This window comes from Protopterus annectens, chromosome 9.part0 (genome assembly GCF_019279795.1).
Source record: "Protopterus annectens isolate FY-2018-M chromosome 9.part0, PAN1.0, whole genome shotgun sequence".
Classification (NCBI taxonomy): Eukaryota; Metazoa; Chordata; order Ceratodontiformes; family Protopteridae; genus Protopterus; species Protopterus annectens.
The window spans coordinates 186,025,565-186,046,964 of record NC_056743.1 but is presented as its reverse complement, the minus strand read 5'-3'; the positions used below and the strand labels follow the sequence as shown (position 1 = coordinate 186,046,964).

At 36.0% G+C, this 21,400-nt stretch overlaps 1 protein-coding gene across 1 annotated transcript in view; it reads left to right on the top strand.

Annotated features, from left to right (window-relative positions):
- The window catches only part of LOC122810508 (polypeptide N-acetylgalactosaminyltransferase 18), a 1,713,820-nt gene that overhangs the window by 780,197 nt on the left and 912,223 nt on the right, over positions 1-21,400 (top strand). Inside the window, exon 4 of the mRNA XM_044082090.1 lies at positions 3,897-4,080. Within this exon, the coding sequence (XP_043938025.1) occupies positions 3,897-4,080 (184 nt within the window). The remainder of the gene's footprint in view (positions 1-3,896; positions 4,081-21,400) is intronic.

Genomic DNA, 21,400 nt, shown 5'->3' with positions numbered 1-21,400 from the left:
TCCTGGGTAATGAGATATTATCCTTGAAGAAACGTGTACGAATTTCTGAATGGCACGTCAGCACAACTCGTCACATTGGTGCAAGACAAGTTGTGCTGCTGGTGCACCATTTTATATGGATACCTATAACTGCCTAATGCTACCTTCATATAGCATTACAGGCCAAGCATGAAGTGCAGTGAATATCATTCAGTTCTGAGCTACTTTATTCCTTATGTACACAACTTCTGCTCATTATATGAACACTGCTCAGTACTTTTAGTGCCATGCCTTTTCTGCAGTGTTTTAACAGTTATGTTGTTCTAAACATCAGTTCCCTGAGCATGTTTTTTTGTTTTACTCATTCATCATTTATGATTAGTCGCCATTTCCTTTGTTATTACATTCCCAGTGAACTTAGTAACTGTTGATGCTGTCTGCTACACATGCTGATGTCATCGGGGAAATAAAGTTAGCCCAAATGAGTGCACAGTAATGTTTATTAATTAAAGCTGCCTTGCAGAAGTGCCAAGTAATCTACGTGTTCATCAAAGCTTTATTAGACTGCTAAAATAAGAAGCAGTCTACTTTAATAAATATCAAAGTACTTTCATTAGGTGTCAACTTACTAGCTTCCAGAATTTAGATATTTTGTAGGAGTATGTCAAATCCCTTCTTGGTAGATGTGGTTTTTAACTTGGTTCTGTAGAACACAGTTTAATCAAATGTACTTAACATTCCCTCTTAAATACTGCCCTTGCTAAAATGGACTTCATGAGCCACAGTCATTTTACAACCCTAAACAAATTTAAGAATGCAAGCAGGAATCCAAATATGTGATAAATGGCCCCCTTTGAATGTTTGCTGAGTGCATACTGCACAGATGAAAATGCCAGATTATTAGATCCCATCATTAAATTAGTTGACCTCTCAACCAATTGGGGATAAATTTTAACAGAATCAGGGACAAGTCCAGGAAAAATCAGGGACACTTTTAAAATATTAGTGTTATTAACTTGAAACATTGACAGAATCAGAGCATATGAATTAATACACATTTTCTGAAGTAAAAGAAGTTTATAACTCTTAATTATTGTCATTATTCATTAAGTGTAATTCAACACCTTTCCTCCAAAAGTCACTAGTTTTAGGTGGGATTCAGAGGGACAGAGCTAAAATTTGAGTCAAAATCAGGGACAGTTGAGAGTATGCATAAACATAAAAACTAGTCTCTGAGCTTCTGAGCTGTAGCATGAATCAGGCATCATGTAAAACATGTTATTTATAATATTGGTCACACGCTCATTATATAAAAACAACCTTTCTAGAGTGCATAGGGCCTTTAAACTGTGATGGCAATAGCTCCTTTGTTACAAATCTACAACATAATCTTTTAGGGTAGTTGACTGTGATGCTTGCACTACAGACACTGCTCTCTGCTGTAAGGAATAGCATACAGTGGGTAGTTATGGTATCATACGCAGTCTTAAGTCATTCCTCCAATAAATTACTCCGAATGACGAGCAAGAGCTCAGACTAGCAGCACAGAAATAAAGGAAATCTTTTCATGTTTCACTGTAGTGTAATTGCTATGGCATATACTGTTTCTGAACTTTCTGTTGTCATCATTTGTCCAGATTTGCTATGAAGAGCACAAGGTCCTCATGTCCTATGAGCAAACTCGGTTATTTAGAAATATATAAAGATTATCACTGAACTCTAAAACTACAGCACGTACAAAACAAATAGTTTCACTGTGCTGTTGTAATGGCTTAAGTAACAGGTACTTAAATATAGCAGAAATAGTGCCAGTAGTTAGGGAAGCTACCATCATAACTACATAGTTTTTGGTAAAACGCTGTCATAGTGTATAGTATACAGAAAATAACTAATTAATGCAATAATGTGAGGCAATGGAAGTGTAAAGCAACGATATGCAGCCTGAAAGTCATTTGTTGTATGCATGTGAGAAGAGTTGGTGGCAACGTAGCAGAATGTTGTTCAAGTTATGATGGCGCCACATTCAGGGAATGTAACTAGTACATTCACAGTTCATTCTTTCTTTCACTAATTATGATGCATTAGCCTCTTTTGCATGTATCCCGGACTTTTATTCTAGTTAACTGACCTGCACATGCTAAAAGTATGCAAGCGAGGATGTGCTATTCAAATCCAGGTCTCTCCATGACGCTGCTCATTAACAGTTCATCGCACATAACATTCGGCCATTTTAATAGCAATCCAACTTTCAGAATTTACCCTCTGTGGTTATTCAAGAAGTCCATACCTAAAGATTGTCAGTCCTTGTTTGACTTAAGAAAAAAAATAAGTTTGGTGGAAAAGGTGCTTTGTACTACTGAAGAAAATTACTATAATACTTGTAATTTGTATTCATAGAAATATATTTTGCATTTCATATAATTATTCTATTCGAAAATATTAAATTAGCCAATAAAATAGCATGCAAATATGTACCATAATTATTTCAAAAATGGGCATTAGACAGTCATAAAATTTAACAGGAATATCAAGATGTGCTATTATAGTTTTTTATTACAAATTTCTTATCAATAACAGATATTTGGAAACTACTTTTTACTTCAAACAAATAAATAAGTAAACAAGGAGAGTTTCATCTCTGTCCTTTTAAGGTAATGCACATAACATGGCTTGACAACAGCTACTCCAAACTTACCATGCCCTTCCTAGATAAAAATGCTACTGCACAAAATAAGTATTAAACATTTTGGATGGGAACAAGAGTTGCAACATTGTAAAATGTAATAATTCGGGGAAGCTTTCATAAATATATCTCTAAACTCTTCTTACTCCTAAAGTCTAACAAACTGTAATACAACATTTTAATATATTTCTATTTTTTTGGATACTTTGATATGTGTAGACTGATTAGTTAACATTGTAGCATGCAACATGTGTGTGTGTGTGTGTGTGTGTGTGTGTGTGTGTGTGTGTGTGTGTGTGTGTCGATGGGTGGGGGTAAGGAAGGAAGGTTGCAGCATATAATAAATGTCATAGAAGCAGAGTCCTAATAGCTTCAGAGAGATTTACAGTTTATGGCAGAGTAATCAGTGTGACCATTAAGTGGGAAGTACTTGCTCCAACAAGACAAGAACAGTTTAACATTTTCTAAAAGTGCATTATTGGCTCACCGTGTGTTTATAGTGTTTTTTATGCATTGATGGCTATAATACTCTGTAAACATGATGATTAGCTGAATACAGACTTGAATGTTTATATCTTCAGTACCAGACAATTTCTCAGTGTTAATTTTGTCTTTCATTAATAAAACGTCATCTTTTCACGTCACAGAATGTTATGCACAACTTTGTTCCAAAACGGACTGCATGAAAATGCATAAACTACAACACAGAAGTATATTTGACCTAGAAGGTGACTTCATTTGTATCTGATTGGAACCGTTGAATGTTTGCATGACTTTCCATCCCGTTACTACAGGAATAGTTTTATAGTATTAAACCTAATATAGTCATGTATAATGTTTACAGCTGGGAGTGTGTCAGTACGGTTTGTGATGTAAAATGCTTGCAACCAGGACTGTGTCAGTGTAGTTTGTTTTCTCTTATATAAATGTATAATTGCCTGTGTAGTAAGTCATGGTTTAATAAAGGTGTTTCTTGTTAAAAAAAAAAAAAAAAAGACACAAATTGAATAATGTATGTAATGTTGCTTAGTTTATGTGATATATAACAATATATGTGAAGTATAATGTTTATTATGTTAATTTTAGTGTGATTATGTTTATATGACTGTAAGTTTGCCTGTCACAAGTGATAATTCAATAAAGGTGTTTGAAAAAAAAATAATGCAATCTGCTTGTATTAAACCTAATACAGTCTGTATTACTTCTGTAACATGCATCATGTCTGTAATTTTAGAAGAACTTAAAGAAAAGCTGAAGACTTCTGTTGAAGAAATGAACATTCAAAGGCCTGGATTTATTAAAATAGTTCGCCATGCTAAACAAGAAGGTTTGATCCGTTCCCGTGTGAGTGGCTGGAGAGCTGCCACTGCCCCAGTAGTGGCCCTGTTTGATGCTCATGTAGAATTCAATGAGGGTTGGTAAGTGTTACTTTTATACCATGGTTTGTGTTTATATCTGCATACATACAAGCTCACAGTTTCCTAAGTAATATTTAGTAAAAGGTTGAAGTGTCAGGCACATCCTAGAGAATCCTTAGATTACTAATGTTTCATTTTGTCAGTTTCTGCTGTGTCACAGATAATACTCAATAATGACTCCAAGATTAGACAAACAGAGAAAAAAAGAGAAAAGTTGAGTTTTTTTAACTCACTTTTTCCTTTCCTTTTTTTCACTGAGCTTCATTGACTTTAGAATAACTAAATTTAGAGATTGGACTTTGGAGCCAAAGCCTATACATTGTGGAGTACAAAGGGGTATCTCCCAACAAAAATGGTAATAAATTATTTCTGTATTATTTTTGATATACTTAATTTTCCTCTCAAATAGATTCTCTAGGTTTTTTTCTAGTATTTTAATATGTCTTCCCATATACATGACAAATGGTGCTGTATGTTCAATAACTGGTCAGAGCAGGACAGAATGTAGGGCAACGATGACTTCCTTAGTTTTAGCAGCGATGCTCTTGGCAATTAGTTATGAAATGTCAAAGTATTTCCTAACTATTGTTATCCATGCATTGGCCAAAGAACAGAGATCTGTCAGCCCATGTGCCCAGATCCCTGATTAATGATTTGTACAGTAAAGGGGTGTTTTCAGGTCAATAAGATGTTTCTGTTTCCTGAAGACGATGATGCTGCATTTCAAGACCTTTACTTTGAATCTTTTTTCTATGCATCAGGAATTGACTTTAGTTACTTAGTTTTGGAGGTGGATGTATCCAAGGGGGATTTAGCAACCACACCTAGCTTGCACTCCTCAGCAAACATTTTTAATCAGAGATCACCATTAGCCATTTGGAGGTCTGAAAAATAGGGGCCAGTACAGATCCCTGATGGATACCACTGCTTACTTTCTCGCTGTATGAGGAGATGTCATCCACTCAAACAATATGTGTTCTTTCTGTCCATAAGCCAGTTGGCTATCCATTTTATCATGTAGGAGTTTATATTGAAGGCTATAAACTTATGAACACATCCATTATGTGGTATGGTATTAATTGCCTTGGCCAGATCAACATAGGCAGTGTGGGTGGTGTAACCAGTGTCAACTGTCAGATTAACCCTGTCAAACAGCAGACCATTTTCAGTAGGTAGGGCCTTCTGTTAATAAAGCAGAATTGCTGTGGACCTAGCTTAATTAGATTTCTGAAGTCATGGTTTGTGATTATGTACCCTCTGGCTTTACAGATAAAACTTGTAAGGATGATGAGTCTGTTCTTTGTGTCTGTGGTAGGTCTACCCATATGGAGGAGCATTGCTACAGCAGTACACCAGAATTTAGGGATATAGCCTATAGCTAGGTCTAGGTTAAACAGTTTCACAAGAGAACTGATGAGTGCATGTTTATCACTGATTATCAAATAATCTTGTACGTTGCCTGATCCATGGAAGAAGTTTAACTGCTTATTTGACAATCTGAGATGTTCTCTCGACTGATGGAGGAAGTGTTCTTAGTCTGTTGATGATAGCAGGGAGTGGAATGACTCATAAAAGGTATAAGACAAGATGGTAGTTTCAGGAAAGAAATTTGCTGCAAACATACTAACCAGTATGTTTGCAATGTCTTTTGCTTTTGAGTGAAAGGTTCCATTATGGAGAAGCTCAATAAGTGCTAGTTTTAGTTTTCTTACAGAAATGAAGAAGGACTTGAAGTTATCCTTTGCTTCTGTTGACAGTCATTATTTATGTGATGTTTTACTTGTGTTTAGAGTTGCTTTCAGCTCCCTAGTATGTCATGGGTATTCTAGCCATTTGTGTCATTTTACGGAGTTTCTTTCTTTAGACAGTTTATTAACATTGGTAGACCATCAGAACTTTTGACATTAGGTTGGCTTTGTGGTGTTAATAAATACAACAAAACTATCCAAAAGCACAGTAAATAAATAATCAAAGCTATCCAAAAGCACAGTAAATAAATAAATCAAATTTATCCGAAAGCACAGTAAATAAATAAATCAAATTTATCCGAAAGCACAGTAAATAAATAAATCAAAGCTATCCAAAAGCACAGTACTTTATTCTCTTTGATGCTTTTACTGCTGCCTATTTTGGATTTTTAAAAGTTATTTTGAGGAACACTTTAATATTTTCTTCAATAATATCATTTTTTGAGACATTATTTTTAGTATTGTAGCGAAAGTTAAGTTAAATATATCATTTTTATTTAGTTATTTTTTTGGTTTACTGTAATCTTTATCTACACATTTAGATCCATTTTGCTGGTAAGGTCATATTTAGTTGTTTGCTGAAGATGTGAATTTCTTTCATGTTTTATTATTTTTGTTAGCATTTCCATTGTAATGTTGGTAAATTTCATTTGCTGGTATCAGTTGATTGATTGATTGCTGACTGATTTGTGGGGAGCAAGTGAAAATTGTTTGGTTTGTATGCTTTCTGTTCCCATTGTCTGTCAGTCATGACCCCTGTCAAGATTGATCAGTCTATTCATTTTAACTAAGGGTGATAGCTAATCACAGGAGACCTTTTACCCCTGCAGTCATCAGGGATATATCACCAATGGCCCAAGTCTATACCTCTGGTGGTTAGTATGCATGATTTCATTATTAGGGCCTGCTATGCCATGCCTTCCTAAGTTTTTTTTCTGTTGCACATGCCCCTTGCACAGAAGGCTACTGCATATAATAAGTTGTCGGAGCTAGGTTCATGTCCCTGGCCTATATGCTGTGCATTGTAGTCTCACTTATTTCTGGGAGTCAGCATTGCAGCAGACTGGACCAACTGCATCCCATGATGATGGCCAGCAGTAACTACTCATTCCCATCCTCCCTGATTAGTTATTTGCCAAGGCTGCTAATCAAACTTGAGTTATTTGGGACATAGTCAGGGCTTCATCTCTCTCAGCAGTGGGGCATATCAAGAGAGTGTGTGCATTTTTTCCCTTATTTTTTGAGAATGGAGCTCAGACATAGTGATAATTGCATTAGAAGCATGTTGCCAAGTGTTTGATGTCCCACACAGTGTGAAATGAATATTCAAAGATGATCATGGACCGCTGGTAAAATACCTACTCCCTATATATCATAATCTTAATCATAAATGTTTTTAGCGCACTGTTTTTGTCTTTTTCCTTTATTAGGATTAATATGACATACACAGGAGTCTAGTGTGTGCTACATGAAATATCTTGTACTATTGTTTTTGCGAATGAGCTTTATGATGAACTTGCTCTACCAGTTTGTCTTCAGTACAAGACTTTTTTATGTATAGCAAAAAAAAAAAAAACTAACATGTATGTATTCTATGTATCAGTTTCATTCTACGTTCTTGGATTGATTTGCTCTTTTGCATACATTTCAGTGGAATGCAACAGTAAGTTGTTTGTTGAGTAAGTTATCTTTTGACTAGAACTTTTCTCAATGATCTATCCCATGGGTGATATTCTACCTTACCTCTGAGATAATTTTGTTAACTTTTTTAATACTTCAAGGTAATTTTGTTGTAGCATTATACAGTTTGATGAAGGTTTTGTTCAGGTATGCTTAGTTTTTATTGTAATGCCTTTTTTTTTACTTGTTGGTTGATGTTTTGGATTTATGTCTGGTATAACAGCAGAATTCTGCCCACATGATAAATCATCAGTGTGTGTGTGTGTGTGTGTGTGTGTGTACAAACATATACCACTATGGCATAATGAATGGTAAAAGGATGATAAAATACTGTGTTTGTTGTGAAAGTGCCACTTTTGAAATGACAACACAGTTTAAAGTTGAGCTGCTATTTATATCCACAACAGTACAGTAATTCAGGCAACAACATGTAATGACAGATTAATTTAGGACACGCATGTAACGATTGATTTGGAACATCTGCCAAAAGGTAGTTAAGAGTAAAATTTTAGAATCAGATAGCTGAATAATTGGCTTCTCGGTGGAGAGGGAATATTACCAACGTGAGTAGGGATTCTTGGTTACTACCAGCCAGAAGTTTATCTGGAAGAGATGTTCGCCTCCCATTAAAAAGGGAATATCGGAGAAAGAAGTAGTAAGTTTGGGAAGTTACAAGCTGATGAGAATACTGGGAGAGAGTTAAATAAAGAAACATGTAAATCTATGTGGAGGAGTCCCTGAAGGTTGCCCAAGATTACTTAAAACCTTTTCGAGATGTGATTCCAGAACTGTAAGACTTTATTTTTGTTTACAAGACAATTCTTGCTGCAGAACTAAGTTTATTTTCATGTCGCCTTTGTGCTTCACTTTAAATAAAAGGCAATAAACTTGGAAGTTCCGTCTCTAATGTGTCTGTTACTTGCTACACTGCTGGGTTATAAGATGGGTAGAATTTTGTTATTATATCAGAATACAATATTTTTTTCATCCTTGCATCATAATCTCCATGTGTACCTGCATTTATTACTAATATCCGCAGCCAAAGATAAAAGACTAGCTTTTATGGGAGTAGACTGTTAACATTTGGAGAATCACGGTGAAGAAGTTTATGTATATTATCCTGCAGAACAGCATGAATGAGCTCAGGCAAAATGGTCTTTCAGTTGGTGGACATGATTGACCACTAATTAATCTCCAGAAACAAGTGACTGATACATTTTTTGTGCTAAATGAAAGGATGCTAGATAATAAAGCCTTGAATAGAAATAAGAACACTAAGGCTGTGACTATTAATGTGTAGAAACCTGCAAACACCAAAAAAATGTCTGCTAGTGAAATAAAATGTTTAAGATGTGGAAGAATAGGCAAATTGCAAAAACTAATTTTAATAGCAGTGCAATATCTAACAAAAATAAATTTTTAATCAAGATGCATTTAGTGGAAATGTAAATGTTGTGCCTTTCACAAATGTGATTTGTAAGAAACCCATTGAAAATAAAATGGTATTGATGGAATGTGATAAAATGATAATCAGGATATGTTGCTAGGAAGGAATTGTAGGGATTATTTGATTCTGGGAGCATGTTCACACTTGCTAAGGAACCTTATGTCTGCAAGTATAAATCCTATGACAAGGGAAAGGTGGAATTAATATGTGTTTATACAATAAGAAAGTGCATGCTGTAATCCATACAAATATCCAGGTAATGCTGAGTAATTCATGGCATCCTGTGGCTTTCATTCCTCATTTAACTTATAATGTTATAGTGGTCAAGACATCTGTCGATGCATATCACTGTGGCTACTATGGGAGAAGGGAGCACATTTCCATACCCTGTAGACTGAATATAGACAGTAGCTAAAACAGGGACAGGGAAGCAGAAACAGTACTACGAACATACAGTTTGAGTACATTCCTATCAAAAATTGGGGAAGGGGGCAACAGCAGCAGCTAAGGGCATGCAGTTATGAATATATTCGCATTGTGAATGGGTAAGTGCAACAGTCTGATACAAATCCATGGCAAGAAAAAAAACATTGGGTGTAGAAAATTCAAGATATATAAAATCTTGTTTTGGCTAGAAGTTACAGATGAACCTGTGTGTTCTCAGAAAGGTATTAAGTAGTGTTACCAGAAATGCACAGTTATTAAGTTAGTTAATGAGTCAGTTTAGAAATTGAAAGGGAGGAACACACAGTACATGATATGAAAACGTATCCACAGATTTCAGCTCCTAAAGAAACAAAGCATATCTGTGATGACATAGAAGGGAAAATCCATGCTGGCAAATTCACTGAGAGAAGAAAGGGGATCTGAACATAGATTTTTGCGTAAGGCTAGTCAGAAACAACAGTCTCAGCAGCAGTTACTTACAGAAGTTACATAGGTGAAAGTTAAGGAACTGACAGATTCAAAGGTGGAAGAAGATCACTGACATGAGTTGCCTGTTGTAGATGGAGAATGAAAGAAGAAATACATCTGCCTACAATCTTAGACACAGAAGCTTTACCATCCACGTCTTGAGCTAATACTGATGAAAGTGTTCTGGCCAGCACATATGGAGATAAGAAATGGAAATTGGTAAGACAGTGCACTAAGCAGTGCTAGAAAACATCACCAGTGTAGAATGAAAAACAAATGAGCTGGTTGGCCTCATCCCCAATCATATTTTGAGTTGTAAAATGATTTACTATACAGGATAAATAAAGAGAGGGGGGGGAGAAGTACTCTACCATTTGTAATATTCAAGACCTTTCAAAACTCTTGTGATTGATAATACTGTCACTTAGTCATGTCTTGGGAGGAACCTTAGGGGGATGACAAAACCAGTTCTGTAATTTTAGCTAGATTTTCTTGACCCAATGTAAGGAAATACACAGAGGACAACTATGCAACATGCCAAGAATGCCAAAATACCGCAAAATATCCTCTGTTCAGGCATGTGTGACAAATATGCCTATTTTAGATGTCCCATTTTGCTGGACAGCCACTGATCTTGTAGGTCTGTTATAAATTCTGGTAATCATTACTAATGTGTTCTAGGGAAGTGATACCACAGCAGAAAGCTAATGCTAAGCCAGAAGCTGAAAAGCCAGTCTTACTTTCCTCCAGGGAAGGGATACCTAAATGTGCTCTGTCAGGAACTCCATTTATATCCTGGGTAATGCACCAGCTTTCCCAGTGTTTTAAAGCAAAGCAGTAACACCCCAAAAAATGATGGGTTAGTTGAGCACTTTGAAGTTTATTCTAAAGAAGGCCGTGTAGCTGGATGGTAAGAATTTTTTACCTGTGTTCCCTATAAAGATAACATGTTTGAGTTTCTATGTGGGATGCAACTCCAAGATTTGTTAGAATTAACAAAGATGACTTTGGAGGAAGAGACTATACAACTTAAAAGTGTTATAACACACTTTGTACACTTCCAGATAGATTAAAATTGTTATGCCAGTAGTGAACAAAGAATGTATGCAAAGGGTAAAACAAATGCAGCAAAATGTATATATCAAGAATATCAAACTTGAATTTAAAATAGGGGACACCTTTGCTGAAAATAAATTCCAAATAAGATGGCAAGGACCTTGAGTGAAGTGAACTACAATATAAAGCAAGATGGAAATGATACGTGACATAAATATGTTAAAACCATGGAGGGAAACTTAAACTTCTGTAGTTAGTATTTGGGCCAAGAGAGACCAGTGGTGTGGTAACAGTGAAGTCTGTCCTTGCTATTAAAGTAAACGACATTTACATAATTACAAAATATCTTCTGGTTATCCATTACGAACATAATTTTTAAAATTACAGGGTTAGGCAGTCAAAGCCCATGTAGAGAATTTGGGGTTGCAGTCCTTCTGATGGTAAATCTATTGTGGACAGGATTGGACAGTAATTAGGACAAATTCCCTAATAAATTGTACTTTAGGGTGGCGAGGACCCATTTTATAGCAAGGCATTCTCTCTCTCTGTAGCTGAGTACCGCCTTTCAGCATTGCTTAATAACAGATGAACTGCAAACTTACTACAAAAACTTCATTTTCTATCCATGGCTTCAGTACATTTAGATGTTACAACTGTTCTGGATTCTTTTGTCACTTATACTATATCTTGTGTTATTTCTATATTTTCTAAAGCTACTTGTCAATTAGTAAGGAACTTATTTTCAGCAGTGTGTACGAACAAAAGCACTTTATTCCATATTTTGAATTCTCTGAGATGAACACATGTATTGTTTTATGTTTTTTGTTGTGTCTCATTGTTCTCTGCAAATGTTTCTACAGACATTAAAGTTCTAAACCTGTCCTAGTTTGTTTTTTTTTTCCCTCCCGTATTTCTTCTCTTGTATCTAGCAGCTCTCAGGGATGTCTGACATATATCAGTTCAAGTGATGTGAATCCAGCTGAGATTTGGGATATGACCCTTACAGTAAAGAGAAGGTATAGAAGCAGCCGGCCCCAGTGTCTCCCATCCAGTTCTGTAGCATTTTGTAATAAAACATGTTAAACTATTCATCTATCTGTGGGTGGTATACAGAATTCCTTAACATTTTCACTTCAAAAAGTGAAAAAGTTCATGCTTTACTCTGACTAAGAATGGCCTGCCTTGGTCAGCACAACTTCTGGAGGAATTCGTACGCAAGGAAGAAGCAGTATTGGTTCTCTTGCAGTGGACTTTGCATTAGCTCTTTGTACACAAAATTCTAGTTCCATGGTCAGTGATTTCCAGGACATACCTATGACATTTTGTTCACTTTTATAAGTGAACCTACAGTGCCTATAACTTCTCTTCCAAACGGATACTCTGTATTAAGTAAAGGCATCAAAGAGATATTCATTTCTGGGTTAGGTGCTGTCCTTTGACATTCTGGGCCAGCTACGCAAACATTTTATATCGCCTTCATAACATCAGTCGAGTAGTTTTTGTCTTATCCATTCCTAAAAGACCACCCAACAACTTGGCTGTGAGCTAACTTCTTTACAGTGGCTCTTAATGACTTTGGAACTAATTGCTCAATACCTGCCCTTTGTCATTGGCTACTCCATTCAAAGTATCGGTATGAAGTGGAGCTGTTCTGTTCCTCTATGTCTCATTCTACTCTTACTATAGTCTCTCTCTCACTACTTAGTACACTATTTTCTCAACAAACATTATTAAAATTAGCATGTCTTATCTGGTGGCTGGGCTGGTGTGCAATATTTTTTATATTTTTTATCGGATGTAAAGTGATAACCATGATCCTTTCTAATGTAAATACAAGTCCATGCGTTTCCCCTTCATTTAGTTCAAATCCTATATAAACGTAACTCACAAAATAATTTTCCTCCACAATGGGTTCTGGTGGTTTCCTTTTTTTGTTTGTTAGCAGTTCTCTTACTTTTCTTATCTTTAGAGCCCTGCTTTTGTTTCTGACTTGTTCTCTGCTTTAGTGTAGTGCAATGAAATGCATGACTTATTCAAGCTTGCCTTTACCTTCGTCCTTCAGTATACAGGTAATATATGTCTTCTCCATTTTCTACTTCTGCTCCCCTCAGTGTGTTTTTAACTGTGGACCCTGCACTTTCAGTCTCTGTACTTGCCTCTTTTATTGCTTAATTAATTACTGACCTCATTTGGAAAGATTCATTATCGAATGTATCTAACACTTCTACCTAGAGACAAATTGTAATTTGCTTTGTGTCTCAAAGTCCCACACCTTTTTCTTTACTGGGGATGTGCATTTCAGGTGATGCACGTGTTTGAACCTTCACCCCATGTATTTCATAGCTGTTTGAATTGGGGGAAGTCTTGGAGTATTATCATGCTGTCTGTTTAGTTAGTATTAAATCCACTAGGGTCTGTATGTGTACCTGTTGTAATAACATGTTATATTTTTTTCTCTCAGCATGAATATTACTTCCATTTTCTGTTTACTAGTTGGTTTATAATTGCAAATGTTTTGCAATCTTACCAATGTAATCCTGCTCCCTGAGTCAAGCAATCCTTGGATATATTTCCCTACTTTCACAGTAGCACATTTAATATGTTTTGTAGCAGCACAGTGATAAAAGGCTGACTCTAGTGTTCAGTTAGTTAAAAGGTCAGCATTATTGCATTCCACAGGTATTTCAGTATAACATTCCATGAGCATGCATTTCAGGTACAGCTTGTCGGCTGTCATTAGTAGATTTTGCAGGCATAGGACTGAGTCCTTTTCTAAAACATTTAAAACCAAGCAAACCTAGATGATAACGTTTTCTTGTTTGCGGCTATAGAAACACACATATGTGAAGATTTGTTATTAGCCTTTAGTGCATGCAAGCCTGAAGTATAGTTGAATTTTCAGTTAACAGCAGATGTTCCCTAAATCATCTAGCTATTAAGAAGATTTCTAGACTCTTGGGAATACCCATTTTCTTTAGCTGTTGGGGAAGTGCCCTTTTACAATTTTTCTGTAGCCAAGATTTCTATTATTATATTTATATTTATATTTATATTATAAACATGAGGTTCAGGCACAATTTAAAAATATGTATTAAATCAGCCATCTCTTAGTTTGCCAGTATTTCCACACTGAATGGCAACTGTAAAATGTATTTAACTGCACATCAGGAAAATTTACCTAGCCAGAATTGCCTTTTTCAGTTTGTGGTTGTTTTTTACATCAACATCCTCAACATCCATGTATGCTTTTAGTGAGTCTCTAGTTAAATGTGAGGACATTTCTGGGCCTCCTCAACTTGGGGCAAGTTTTCTCTAGCTACATATCCCTGAAATGCTAAGAGATCAGCTTCTACATTATCTTCCATTCCAATATTATAAGAGGTAAACAGCTTTTTGTGATTCCCATTGAGGTGGATGGCTGACTTGATATGGTGGGTATCCACTGAGGAGGATGGCTGACTTGATATAGTGGGTATCCATAGAGGTTAATGGCTGACTTGATATGGTAGGTATCCACTGAGGTGGATGGCTGCCTTGATATGGTGCGTATCCATTGAGGTGGATGACTGACTTGATATGGTAGGTATCCATTGACGTGGATGGCTGACTTGATATGGTGGGTACCCATTGAGGTGGACAGCTGACTTGATATAGTAGGTATCCATTAAGGTGGATAGCTGACTTGATATAGTGGGCATCCATTAAGGTGGTTAGCTGACTTGATATGGTAGGTATCCATTGAGCTGGATGGTTGACTTGATATGGTGGGTATCCATTGAGGTGGATGGTTGACTTGATATGGTGGGTATCCATTGAGGTGGATGACTGACTTGATATGGCAGGTATCCATTGAGGTAGATGGCTGACTTGATATGGTGTGTATCCATTGAGATGGATGGCTGACTTGATATGGTGGGTATCCATTGAGATGGATGGCTGACGTGATATGGTGGGTATCCATTGAGGTGGATGGCTGACTTGATATGGTGGGTAGCCACTGAGGTGGATGGCTGACTTGATATTAGGTAGCCATTGAGGTGGATGGCTGACTTGATATAGTGGGTATCCATTGAGATGGATGGCTGACTTGATATGGTGCAGTATCCTTTGAGGTGGATGGCTAACTTGATATAGTGGGCATCTATTGAGGTGGATGGCTGACTTGATATAGTGGGTATCCATTGAGGTGGATGGCTGACTTGATATGGTGTGTATCCATTGAGGTGGATGGATGACTTGATATAGTGGGTTTCCATTGAGGTGGATGGCTGACTTGATATGGTGGGTATCTATCGAGGTGGATGTCTGACTTGATATGGTGAGTATCCATTGAGTTTGATGGCTGACTTGATATGGTGGGTATCCATCGAAGTGGATGGCTGTCTTGATATGGTGGGTACCCATTGGTGGATGGCTGATGATATGGTGGGTATCCATTGCAGGAGACTGAGAAGGTACTGATCTCTGTCAATATTCTTTCTTTAAGAGTTGTAGTTAACATAACTAAATCAGCAATTATTTTTCCATTCTGAAAATTATACAACACCTGCCTTTCAACACACATCTTCAGAGGAACCAATAATCTAGGAAAGGTTAACAGCCAGTAATTACTACTTTGAAGTCAACACTTCAATCAGGAAAATATGCAGTATTTTCTGTGGTGAGATAGAGCAACTCAGATAGAATATTTTCTTGCAGGTACGTGAAAAAGTACTGTTATGCCTGTAATAATTACCAGTCTACCAACTCGTTGCGTTGGCAGTAACAAAAAACAATCATTTTTATGCAGCTTTATAGTTTTAAGTTGAAGTTCATTTACAAGGCTGACCATAAAATTGATTGATTGAAAAAAATGTTGGCAGAACATAAAAAAAAAAACAAAGTCAAGAATGTTCTGTTATCTTGCATATATAACTTCACTAGTTCCAATTTCTTCACAACACTTTATTTTACTTTTTTCAAGGATCGGTTCAGTGTGGCCTGCTTTTCAATCAACAAAATTTCATTATTCCCTCATACTGATTACACAGAGTTTATTGTCAGAATTGTCCAGGAGAATAAGCTATATTTTTACATTTTACCGTACAGGCAGGGGCATTTCCATTAGTTACTCCTTTGCAGCACATATTCAGTAAACATTAAAGGCATCAACAGCAATCCCTCAAAATGTTCCAGCTTCCTTTATAACTGAAAATATTGATAATCACTGTTTTACAAGAGATCTGCCATTTTGCTTGTGACTTTGGTATGTGGGTCAGGAAGAACAAAATAAGAACATTCAATAGCATATCCATCCTTGTTTATGAAAGGAGCAAAGTTGGGTACTTTGCTTATAAAAGGAAAAATAACTGATGACAAGAAAAGCTTGCAGGCAAGAAACCTATACATTCAAGGTAGTTGGAAAACTTGGTTTGGACAGAATCTGTTTGTGCACCATGTTCTAACTCTGCTTACTAAGCCTTGGACATGTCCTACAACCTCTTTAGTTTTCCTGTCTGTCTCTCTTTTAAGACAGAGTAAAAGGCCTTATTGAACACTAGGCATACAGTGTTCACTTGCATTCCACTGTCAACTTCACTTGTCATATAACTAGACTGCTTTTGATTCAGAGCTCTTTTTGCCTGTGAAGTCATATTTATTGCTATAAAGGAGGTTGTTGTCCTAGAGAAATGATACTAACCTTTCTCTCAGGATTCTCCCCAAGCCTTTCCATAATGCTGTTATTCATTTTAATGGCCTGCTGTTCCCTGGATTATTAACAGGTCCCGTCTTGTACAAGGGTACCGCAGTTTCTGTCATTACAGTCTTCCACCAGTGATCTGTTGTAGATTTGGGATCCGCTGACACAGTGGTTATATTTCTAGTGACTCTGTGAGGCAGCCCAGTTCCTCATTGTGCCGTACCCTCCCTAACGGCAACATGTTCTCTCTGTACGTCCTTAATTTCATTTCTGGCATATGCTCGCTCTTCTCTGCATTTACCCTGCCTACCTTCCAACACAGCACACTTCCCTTGCATTTCTCTGTCAAGTCTGTTTTTTCATTCTTTTGCTATTTCCTTCCCAGCTTTGTTTAGCCAGGTCAGTCCCTGTCCTCCCTTTTTTCTTTTTTATTGCACACCGAAAAAAGTGCTTTTTCTATATGTTCTTCCATAAAGTATTTAACATGCTGTGACTATGGTTTCCACATACATTTTTCCATTTTACTTTCATAGATCAGAAATGCTAACTATGTCAAAACAAAAGATCTCATTCTTGTACTTAGCTGTCTGATTAATTTGCAATTGTAGTTGCAGTTTGCATTAGTGCATATAACGGACTGACTGGAACGTGTAGCTTATATTTTCAAAGAGGAAGAAAGTAGGCAAGTTGGTTTGCAATTTAAGTGCATTAATGCTTACAAGGATGCAAGGTTGTCATCGACAGTTACTGTGGCTTTCCATAAATAGTACAAGGTAGTCAGTCCATCCCAGATTTGTTAGATAATATTTTCTGACACATGTACACCTTAACAGTTTGGATTGTGTATGGCTACGGTAGCATCACGTGTTTTAAAAACACTGTTGGGGATAATGCATAGCGAGCCGTACTGGTTAACAACAGTAGTTCCTTTCCTTTTGGTTTTAAATTTTTATAAAATATTCTGAATGAGCATTAATAATGCAGATGAACAGGATAATTGCTTATAAGTTAAATAATATCCATTATACTTTTCTAATAGTCATTGTGGCACTCTAGGACCTTCATTCCATTTATACCAAGGAACTACTTTCTTGATTTTAATTAATTTATCAGTTTAAGGTTAGTAGGGCTACCTTCATGAACTGGAGCCCTGTGAGGTCCTTGCATCCAGATAAAGAAGCCATTTGCTGACAACAGTAATTGCATGATTTTCATTGTGCTTAGAGTAACTTAAAAGGACAATCGCCGGTAAAACAACAAAAAACAATGCCTTTTATACTTTTCTGTTAGTAAACATGGAGCTCTGGGACTCTGAATTCTTATTGTACCAAAGCAAGAATCACATGAAATGGACTGTGATGTCTGTTTATCACCATTGTTTCTATATTAGTGAACTGAGGCAGTGTTGGAATCTCATTAAAAAGTCAGTTTGACTTGTTTAATGAACTGGGTCATGAAACTTGAACTTTTTGCTGTTGCTACAGAACTGGAACTTACTTGAAATTGAACAAGTTGAACTAATAACTCTAGTCTATAAACATGTGACACAGATTTTACATACACATCATATTTGTGAATTTGCATAAATGCAACGACTGCCTAGTTGAGAAGCTACAAATGGTCTTTATCTTCATTTACCTGAATTTGGTAAATTGTATGTTAACAGCGTTTTCATTATAATGTCTCACAGACCTGGTTCACTCTGATGTCAACTGCAGAAATAAAACTCAACGATTTCTACACTTCAGGTATCCATTAGAAAGAATCACCGAATCATTGAATCACTCTCTTGCTCTCTCTCACGTTCTAGCAATTTCCAAGTTAAAAACGTACTGACATTCTATTTCTTCTATTTTTTTCTTCTTTGTCCTAGCTTTCTTCATTTTGACATTATTTTGTTTTATTTCTTTTACAAATATGCCTTATGTTTTATCAGTTTAGACTAAACGGGCATTACCTATTCAATCTCATATTTTCTTTAATCAAAACATAAGCATTTCTTGGTGATTTTTTTGTTTTTTAATTTTTGTAAGATGAGCACTGAGCCACTGCTATATTTTGATTATATCTGTCAGCAAGTTACATTAATTGCTTTAATTTTAGAGTGTTGTGGTGAATCAAAAATTAAACATTTCGCTACTGATTTTTTTTCCTGTTGAGTACTTGGAATGCTGTGCATGTGTGCTGTTTCTGCATGTCTGACTCTTATGCGCATCTGTTAATTGCATTCATTATTTTTGCAGCTTTCTGGTGTGTTAATTCAAAGTAAGCATCTCTGAAGTGAGACTTAGTTTTGCATATGTTACTTGTGAATTTGTACATACAGTTATTTCTGGTATACAAGCTACCAATGGATATCTACCTTATCATGATTTACCTGAGTCTAGAAGAGTGTACACCTGCTGTATGAGCACTCAAGTGACCATAGGCCTCAGCTAACCCCAACTCATCACATTACCGTACGGACATCCCTTTTCCTAACAGTACCATTACACAAAACACTCAGATATACTTTTCTAAATATGCGCAATACTAAAATTATTCCCTTAACTATTCCTAACTATAACCCTAACCAACAAAGGCTCATACGCACACACATTTTGACCCACAAAGCCTAAACACCTCCTAATTACCACACACACACACACACACACACTCTCTCTCTCTCTCTCCAGTGTCTATCACTGTACTTAGCTCGAACATTAACCTTGACCAGCAAACACACACACACAAATTCCAACCCATGAAGCTAAAACTCCTTACTAGCTACCCCTTACCCTAACCTAACTGGCAAGCAAACACACTCCGACCCGTAATGCCAACATTTTTGGCATAAATGCAAGAGATGATTTACATTAAACAATTGCACATCTCCAACTATACAACACCATTGCATGTGTTACGTATCTTACTACTTTATGCTAACCCTAACCATGCACCTTGCCCTCAAAAAAAACCTTTCTGTAACACTATCACTACTCAGGCAAATTTTTTCTGAATGTTGTGGTAGGGTTATGGTTTGTAGATTGCACAAGGAATGTGTTTTCCTTTTGTAATCTTTGGGGCATTTGTTGTGTCAGTAAAATAGATGTTTGACATGTTTTCTTTAATCTTTTTGTTGTACTGACATTTTAACATTTTGAAATTTTGTGGCAAAGTTATACATACATAAATATATGTGTGTGCGTGCGCACGTGCGTGTGTGTATAATATCATCAAATATTGAATACTTCAAAGAGTGAACGAAAAAAGAATGAGCATTTCAGAGCAACTGTAAAATGATGAAATTGTGAAAAAAAGTCCCTTGTACCTTCCTGTTAACCATATATACCAACTTTGAGGTTGCACAATAGCAGGGTAAGGTCAAATTCCCAGACCCCACTGTAACACGATCTTGCACAGAAAGCAGCTGAAAGGCTGAAAAACATGTGAAAAAGTGCATTTCTATTTCTGAGCATTCACTCTTATCAATTGCAACTATATGTGCATTTTTATGTGTGTGTGTGTGTGTGTGTGTGTGTGTGTGTATGTGTGTATATATGTATGTATATATATATATATATATATATATATATATATATATATATATATATATATAGATATAGATATATGTATGTATATGTATATATATATATATATATATGTATATGTATATATATATGTATATATATGTATATGTATATATATATATATATATATATATATATATATATATATATATATGTGTGTGTGTGTGTGTATACATGTATATATATATAGACACACACACATATAGTGTCATCCATCCATAACCCCCCTTTCCAAATTTTTACACATGAATTTGAAGTGTCACAACAACAGTTAACTACCTTCTAGAATTACTAGGTACTTTTTAACTGCAAACCTGCCAAAGGAGCTCTGTGATGTAATGCTTTAACTGTAGTTCAAGCTAGTGATAGCTGGGTCACATGAACTAATATTAAATAGCACTTATTACTGCACTTCAGAGCAGCAGTGTAACAAATTACTACAAAAGACAATTATGAAGCAGCAAACTAAATATATATATATATTTGTCACAGAGCATCAAAAGTGAGGCCAGCTGATTTTGCAGGTGTATGTTAGCCATTTGATTTAATGGTTAATGCATTTAACTTGGGGATAATTTGCCAGGGTATTTTTGAAAGATCTGTTGCAAGCAATAGAAGCACACTTCTGTTAACTAGAGCATAAAGTAAATTACTTTAACAAAATGCAGAGAGGAAACAGCATTAAGCCTTTCATTGCTAACCTAAATTGTAAAGTTCAGACCATCTGTGACTGGAAGAATAATGAGTCTTAGATCCTGGTTGCTGCTAATGTGGACACAGAAAATGAATAAAAACAGCCAGTGTGACAATGCAAAGCAAACCTTGATGTTGAGGCTTCTCAGCCAGCAAGCAAATGATGTACTCATTAAAAATCCACAATTTATGAGTAAGGGCAGCCACCATTACCAAGCGGTACACCTAGGAAGCATTGAGACATCAGAGTTTTCTGCTAATACAACATGCTTCAGTCAGTTAAAAACAGTGTTGTGCTAGTTACTTATAAAAGTAATAAGTTACTATTACTAGTTACTTTTAAGTGAAAGTAATATTTTATTATTACTTTTCTAAGAAAGTAATATATTACTATTACTAGTTACTAACTAAAGTAACTAGTTACTGTTGAGTTACTTTTACATAAGTATAGTTTATCAATTCTCGTATTCAGATTTACTCACACAGTGCTTGTGTGTGAGGAATACAGGCTTACTGCACATGACTACGAGTG